General features: G+C 40.7%; 1 protein-coding gene across 1 annotated transcript; it reads left to right on the plus strand.

The window, feature by feature from the left end:
• The first annotated feature begins 1,295 nt into the window (after positions 1-1,295).
• On the plus strand, positions 1,296-4,176 carry med4 (mediator complex subunit 4). Its single transcript, XM_010777736.1, has 4 exons — positions 1,296-1,398; positions 1,507-1,593; positions 2,232-2,363; positions 3,389-4,176. The coding sequence occupies exons 1-4, from the start codon at positions 1,296-1,298 to the stop codon at positions 3,559-3,561; spliced, it is 495 nt and encodes a 164-aa protein (XP_010776038.1). The 3' UTR covers positions 3,562-4,176.
• The last annotated feature ends 4,335 nt before the right edge of the window (positions 4,177-8,511 follow it).

Here is an 8,511-nt window from a genome sequence, read left to right on the forward strand (position 1 = left end):
AAACGTCAAGCTACCCCACAGCACCCCCAAAAGAAAATCTCTGGCGCCGCCCCTGCTCATCCCTACCACATGTTTCCATATTTGGAATAAAGGCATTCCTAAATTCTCCTTGGTGACTTTAAACGTCTCCCTGAACTAAGTAACAACACATTGTGCAACACAGTTTGTCCACTTATTACAAAATGAAGGGCTATTTCAGAATGTGTCTCTAAAACAATTTTTTTTGCAAGTGAAAAGGAATTTAGAAGGAATTTGGAAAGATTATCCTGGCAAGACTTCCTCTTATGTTATTAACAGAGGTAAAACAAACTAGATCAGACTTTGTTAACCAGTAGCTGGATAACCAGAAAGAACAATTGTCAATTTCTTCTCAGGGTTTCGTTAAACGAATGAACAATTAGTCACAAGAAAACGATTAATGCTGAAGTTTTACTGTCTGCAGACATCAGAAAATGATGATATTTAGATACCAAAAAGACACACATGTGTCTCTATCTTCTACCTCATACAGTAGTGTTATTTCTCCTGATAACCACAGCTTGTGTTTGTAGGACTGCAGGCCGTTGTCCCCCTGACACTTTAACTTGAGTGGATCCAAATGTGTTTAGTGACAGGGCCTCGGTCCGCAGGGTATCGACAGGAAACTGGATCCGGAGGCCAAAGAGTCCCACAGGGCGGCTTCACATGCAACACTAACTTTATGTTTAAACCCTGGTTTAACTTTGGAAGTGGAGCTCACCCCAGAAACCAATCCCTAAAGTGTAGGGCCATTTATGGCGCATTTCCACTGCAGGGCCTCGCACGGCTTAGTACGGTATAGTTAGGCCTTGGTAGGCCAGGCTCACTTTATGCTGCGTTTCCATTACAGTTTAGTACCTGGGACAGTAACTATAGTAACGCAGTGTAGGCGGAGCCGTGACGTCATCTTCAATGCGAAACACAAAACCAACATTAGCCGTTAGCTGTTAGCCCTCAGAGCTCACAGCTCCTCATATCTGTTCAGAAACTAGACAGAAGTTAAACAAGTACAAACCACAGACTGTCTGTGTCATGGAGAATACAGTCTCTGCTTTGTTTCTGTCTGTAGGCCGTTGTTGTGAGTGTGGACGGTCGGAGCATATACTGCGTTAGCTTAGCCGATCTCCATTCAGGAAACACACATTTTAAAAGGTGTTTCTCCTGCCGTGTGTCTGAGCATCATCTCCTTAGTAACAGCTGGAGGAGAGGGGGTGTGGCTTCAATGATCAGAACACTTTGTGTATACCTGAGACCTGTGATATCTGCCTAAACATTGTATGATAGGAGCCTTTAAATCTAAGCAGAGTCCTCTCTGTCCCCAGGCGACTGCCGTGTACCAGGCCAAGGAGAAACTGAAGTCCATCGACAAAGCCAGGAAGGGTGAGCGGCGCTTCCTGGTGAGCGGGATGTACCTCCGTGTGTCTTAGTGTCTGACTCTCTCTCTCTCTCTCTCTCTCTCTCTCTCTCTCCCTCTCTCTCCGTCTTTAGGGAGCATCTCCTCAGAGGAAATCATAAAGTACGCTCACAGGATCAGCGCCAGCAACGCCGTGTGTGCGCCGCTCAACTGGGTCCCCGGTAGGAACCACTTCTTGTCTGTCTGCTCCCTAAATGTTCCTCGTCTCTATTATGATGTCTTTATTGAGCAATGGGACAAAGGGTTTTAAGATCAGCTGGAAGCGGATTCCGTGTTTGAGAGGAAAGTGATCCAGTGCTTCTGGAGGCGGTGAGGACAGAAGGGGATGGATGAACAGAATACCTTTATTCGTCCCACAGAGGGACAAACTCATAAGTATTGCTCAGTCTTTGGGTTACGTCCCAGCTCGTTGGGAAAAGGGAAGCGACACAAACCAGATGTTAGTTGTTTGATTGAAAACTCAATTTAAAGGTTCGTACAAGCAGCCTTAAAAACAAACACACGAGTAAACACAGCGTAGATATGCTCTAGCTGCTTCTAAGACGAATCGCGTTTCAAAATCATTCATCCCCTCTGCACTCAAACTTTTACTGATTGACTGTGATGCTATGAACTTGTTATGGTGTGAATGATCCCCATCCAGGTGTGCTTTCTTCCTGTGTGTTCCTGCCTGTGTACATGACGCAAGATGCTCAGCACCTATTGCCCGTTGATTGGTTGAACCGGGGAGCTACGAGGCGCAGGGAAGCTGCTTTAATGACTTGTCATCAGAAACCTTGTAACACACCTGTCGTTTCAGGCGACCCCCGCAGGCCGTACCCCACGGACCTGGAGATGCGCAGCGGCATGCTGGGTCACATGGCCAACCTGCCGACCAATGGGGTGAACGGACACCTGCCGGGAGACGCCCTCGCTGCCGGGAGGCTTCCAGGTACGCCTGAACACCTGAGAGCATTTTGAGATTGTCTGAATTTTGAGATTTTCAGAAGAAAAGCCAGAATTCTGAGAGATCTGAGGTTTTGCACATCTTCTGTCCTTTCCACCTGCGGTCATTATATGTTACATCCCCAAAATGTGGAGACAGTAACACAGCAAGCATCCAGTCATTTGATTCTCAGAAAAAACAATTATGATTCTGAGATTTTCAGAAATAGTGTGGATTTTGAGATTATAGTCTGAATTCTTTAATTTTCTGAAAAAATATCATTATGCAAATAATAAATTATATATAACAAAAATAATGTTGAGATTTTCCGGATTTTGAGAACAAAGCTAGAATTTTCAGATTTTCCAAAAAGAAATCAGATTTTCAGAATGATTGAGATTTAGAGAGAAAAAATCAGCATTTTCAAAATAAAGGTCATTCTTTGAGATCTGAGGTTTTTCACATTTTCTGTCCTTTCCACCTGCGGTCATTACATGTTACGTCCCCAAGATGTGGAGACGGTAACACAGCAACCAACCAACCAACCAATCATTTCATTCTCAGAAGAAACAATTATGATTTATAAAAAAAAAAGTCAGAATTTTCAGAAAAAACATCATTATGCAAATAATAAATATATATAACAAAAATAATGTTGAGAATAAAGTTCACATTTTCAGAAAAAAGTAAGAATTTAGAGATGTTGAGAATAAAGTTCATAATCCTGAGAGATCTGAGGTTTGGCTCATCTTCTGTCCTTTCCACCTGCGGTCATTGCATCGTCGCTACATCCCCAAGATGTGGAGACAGTAACACAGCAACCAACTCATTTAATTCTCAGAAAGCCTGGATTTTCAGAAAAAATACAGAATTCTGAGATTTTGAGAATAAAGTCTGAATTTTCTGATTTTCTGAATCATTTTTTTTTTTTTGATTTTCAGTAAAATTCAGCATTTTCTGAACAAATTTCTGAATTCTGAGATTTTCCAAAAATGTCAGAATCTTGAGATTTCTCTCTCTCCCTCCCCCAGACGTCCTGACCCCTCACTACCCGTGGCAGTCTTCAGATGTTTCCGTGTCGATGCTTCCTCCTCACCACGGCAACGACTTCGGCCTGGAGCCTCCGGGTCACAACAAGGAGAACGAGGACGACGTGGAGGCCATGTCCACCGACTCGTCCAGCAGCAGCAGCGACTCCGACTGAACAGAGTGTGTGTGAGAAAGTGTGTGTGTGTGTGTGTCGGGGTCACCAGTGAGCAACACCTGATCAAATATCTCCACCTGTGGTCAGTGCAGGAGTCGTACGTAAGGCAAAGACGAAAACATACGGTTTGTAATTGAAAGATTTATTAGATTTTTCTCGGACACGTTCATTTTATTTCACCTCCACATTATTTTAATTATCAAATAACTGTGTGTGGTAAAAAAAGTCTGGAAACAGCATTTAGAGAGGAGATGTTACCTAATAGATAGGGAATATTTGATCCAATAGGAATGGCAGCTCTCGCTAAGGAGGCTTGAGATAGAAAATGGAGCCTGCAGTAAATACCTGAAGTTACAGGAGCTCATCTGCAGTGAGTCTGACTGAGAGCAGCTCGTGGCCCTGCATCCTGAATGAGTTGGGCTTGTTAGGGTTTGGGCTCCATCAGAAACCCAGAGTCCCCTTCTCTCTGGTGACCCGTGTTTGAACCTGTTTTGTTCATCTGAGCATATTGTCCCCTGTGTGTGTTTGTTAAATGCCAATATAGACTCGTGCTGTAGTTCACTTCTGTGTAAATAGTGTTGTACATAATCTGCCTTGTAAATAAATCATTTTTTTAATAAAGACTGAATTTTGAAATTTTCTTCAAAATCCTAATTTCGCGTCATTTATGATGATGAGTATTTTTTAAATGTAGAATTGATAACTTAAGTAACACATCAAAATTATTCAAATCATTTCAAGTCTCTCACCATGAGCTCAGCAGCTAGAGTGCAGATATCTCAATGAAAACTGAAGACGTCCTCCAACAGAGCAACAGGAATATCTAGGACATAGAACCGATCAAATAGTGCAAGAGAATACAAATATATATGAAATAGTACAAGGAGAGTCTATATACAAGTACATGGAATATGATATGTAGATGAATAAAGTTCAAGATGCAAACAGACAACAACAATGTAATGGACGTTCTTCACAGAGTTCTGGTGTTCAAAGGTCCCATGTCATGCTTTTCCGGTTCTGACCCGTCCCCTTGTGTGTTATGAAGGTTTTAATGCATGTGAACGGTCTGCAGAGTCAAAAACCTCAAAGTACACCCTGTAGGGAGTAAAACTCTAACACAGAGAAGACCTGTCTGTGCTGCCCCAGAACGCCTCGGTGGAGATTTCTCTTTTTCCGTTGTTTACTTCTGGGGTATAGTGACGTATTTCGGTATAGTTACGTTTGGACCAATCCACGGACTTCCTCACACGCACCTGCAATAAACCTTATTCTGATTCTAACCCGAGTACGGTACTTCTTCCACCTCTGATATTTGTGTACAACTTCTACTACTATAATTATTATTAATATTTTGATTAGTCAATGTATTGAACATGTTAGAGACAAAACTCTATTCTATGTTCAAATGCTTTGAACTGAGAGTGAGACAATAACTGGCCTCTGGTCTTAATACTGGTTTGAGTCCATTTCTGTCAATATCATGGACTGTGACGTTTATAGGAAGTCTGGCTGAGCAGAGGTGCGTGTGTGTGTGTGTGTGTGTGTGTGTGTGTGTGTGTGTGTGTGGGTGTGTGTGTGTGTGAGAGGGTGTGTGTGTATGGAGGGAGTGTGTTTGAGTGTGTGTGTCAAGGCATACAAATAGAAACATAAGTTCTTAAATAGTTTCCTTCATGTTCAAAATAAGTCTCGATTCAAAAGTGCTCCTGAGTTGAGAAGTCGTTCTGAAAAACCAAAACACACATTTGTGACATTTTCTTTGACTCAAGTTTACTTATCAATACTAAACCAAAATTAAATTATACCTCCTTTGAAAGCCTTGTTTTTAGTCTTAAACATCCGACCTGGCCAATCTGATTTGTTACAGTGTACCGTGCACCAGGTCCTTATTCAGAATTCTTATCAGAAGAGTTTTTATCAGCTCTGGTTCTTCNATTCATCAACTACTAGGGCACAGCGGTAGAAACCATACACTGTCTGCTTCGAGAAGAAAATATTGGATAACAAGTGCTAACTCTGCCATAAGGAAGATCATATCATCATGCCACTTTTGCAGACGTTACAATGGAAGAGCTATGGAGCAAAAAATGGCAGACCTTCCAAAGGAGAGAATTATTCCAGATCTACCTCCATTCACCAATATTGGAGTGGATTATTTTGGATTATTTTGGAGTAAAAGAGGTCAAGTTGTTCATATGAGGTCAGAAAATGGAACCAACTTAATTGGAGCAGAAAGAGAACTAAGAGAGGCTCTCGCTGCATTGAATAATGAGAAGATTCAAGGAGCTCTAATTTCAGCTGGAGTTGAATGGAGTTTTAATCCACCAGCAGGATCTCATCATGGTGGTGTTTGGGAGCGCTTAATACGCATGGTAAAGCGCGTCCTCAATTCAGTTGTGCAGCAACAGATGTTGAATGATGATGGACTCCATACAGTCATGTGTGAAATTGAAGCCATTCTTAATGATCGGCCAATCACCAAGCCGTCTGACGATCGAAATGATTTGCTAACACCAAATCATCTTCTTCTATTGAAAGGGAAACCAGCTCTGCCACCTGGATTGTTTGAACCATCTGACATGTATGTGAAACGTCGCTGGAGACAAGTTCAGTACATTTCTGATCTATTTTGGAAGCGTTGGGTGCAACCTGCCGTTGCTACAAGAGAGGCAAAAGTGGAACCAAAGGAAAAGGAATATAGTCGCTGGTGATATTGTAGTCATCATGGATTCCTCAGCTCCCCGTGGTTCCTGGCCTCTTGGCAAAGTATTGGAGGTTTTTTCTGACAAAGGAGGACTGGTGCGCTCTGTAAAGCTACAGACCAAGACCAACATTATTGTGCGACCTATTACTAAACTATGTTTAGTACAGGAAGTGTAGGATGTGCATTTCTATGTATTGAAAAATGATTTTCAAATGTGGCTCCTTAATTGTTTTCAATTGATACCTGTACTATCAATTAGGGGCCGGTGTGTAGGAGCCAATTAACATCTGTGAGTATAAAGGTAGGAACCTATGTTTGGTGGTGAGAGGTTCCGCCGGAAGGCCATACAGTTTTTGACCACACACGGAGAACACACACACGGAGAACACACACACACGGAGAATACACACACAAGGAGAACAAACACGGGATTACGAGCAAAGCAAAGGTATTGTGTAAACGGTAATATCGTGTGGTGAATATGGAAAGAAGCAAGTAAAAATGGAAACCAGTACAAATGGAAATAAATGGACTGTTTCGAACTGGAAACTTTGTTTCTGACTTTTATTCGGCAGCAATAAGCTTTGTGTGCGTCAATTACACCCACAAAGCGGATCCTCAGAGGCTTAAAGTGTTGGTTTAACCACTACAACACCCATAACCAGACATACAAAACTACAAACGTGACATATTGTAAGAATCCTGAGAGTTAGGTTAATTGAGCCTTTACTTTGTTCAATACAGCTGCCTCCTGTGACCAAAACAAAGTGGGTGCAATGAGAGTGAACATGTATAACTGCTAGAAAGGAGTTGTTTTGTTTCATACAATAAGCAGCTTTAAGTAGATGGAGTGGATCAAACATGATAACACAGCAATAAATAACACCTATTTAAAACAAAACAAAACACATAGCTTAAATACATAATAATACATTTAAAATGTATTTTCAAAGGTTAATTTTAAATTATTAAATAGAATACAGACTATATAAACTAAATGCCTGCTGGTATTTATCATTCTGAAGACATTCTCCTCTCCAGAGAACTTGTATTAGCCAGTGGATTAGAGTATTACTGTAAGCAATTATCAACGAGCCTTTGGGAAGCAGCTGATGGAGTAACATTCATCTTCACTAGAAGAGAGAGAGAGTGTGTGAGATAAAGAACGATGGCACTCTGGCTCTACTGACCATCCCTGTCATTTGAAAAAGTGTCACACTACGCTGTCTGTGCGCTTAAGGTCTCGACTGTAATAGTTTCCTTTTATTCAAAATCTGTTTCACAAAAATATTCTGGAAAGCCTGCAAAAAAAATACAGATTTGAGAAGATAGTAAATGAAATAATATATTATGATTTATGAAGCGTCACTTTGTGGACACAGACTGGTGACTCCTGGAGGTTTTATAATGTGGTCCCAGAGAGAGTGAGGTTTAATTTATATATGCTATGCTCAAGCAGTATTTAATAATATTCACTACTATAACAGCACATCTATCTTTGTAGATAGAGCAAAGATCTTATTTTAAATACTTCCTCTCCCCCTTGCTTTTCTTGCTTTTCTTCTCAATCTAGGATCCCTATCTTGAATAATATCACCATTCCTTGGAAAGGCATCTATTGTAGGAATATTTATTGCAGAGACAAATCGCATTTCTGTAAAAGTATAGGAGATTCAATTTTTTTGTTTATCTGTGGGCTGCATTTGATGAGACTTATATGGCAGACTGCACAAAAATATGCCTGGGTCTTCCTGTAGAGACTAATAGTCTAAGGATGAACCATATCTGAAGAACATTTTGAAAATATATAAACAACATAGAGAAAACTACTGACTCCGAGAACTGTTGAGCACAGAAAAATGGTGACTATTACATTTAAAGTGACATTCACTAAACCAAGGGTCTGATTTCCAAAAGGGGAGGCCAGTTTTTTAGAAGCATTGCCTGCTTTTGCACTTCCTGAATCCGAACAATTCCAACAGATTCCTATCAAAAAGTACTCTGTTGAGGTCAAAGTACAACATTCATTATAGAACTGCATATTAAATATGAAATACTGTATACATCTTCATCAGTCACATTATTAAAACTGTCTTTTCAAGAAGTATATTTTTACCACTTGAAATCATTTTTTGTTACTAAATACAGTAATTACACAAACACCAGCTACTTGATAGTTGCCCATTTTTGAAAGTGCTTGTTGAAAGGAACCTCTGCTGATGGTAGCTTTGAATGTATGTGTTGCA

The sequence above is a fragment of the Notothenia coriiceps genome, unplaced genomic scaffold, assembly GCF_000735185.1.
Source record: "Notothenia coriiceps isolate Sejong01 unplaced genomic scaffold, NC01 NC01_scaffold00000339, whole genome shotgun sequence".
NCBI lineage: Eukaryota > Metazoa > Chordata > Actinopteri > Perciformes > Nototheniidae > Notothenia > Notothenia coriiceps.

Coding starts and splice junctions, on each gene's coding strand:
- med4 (XM_010777736.1), top strand. CDS start 1,296: ATGATAGGAGCCTTTAAATCTAAGCAGAGTCCTCTCTGTCCCCAGGCG. Junction 1,399..1,506: donor CATCGACAAAGCCAGGAAGG/GTGAGCGGCGCT, acceptor CTCCGTCTTTAG/GGAGCATCTCCTCAGAGGAA. Junction 1,594..2,231: donor GCCGCTCAACTGGGTCCCCG/GTAGGAACCACT, acceptor CTGTCGTTTCAG/GCGACCCCCGCAGGCCGTAC.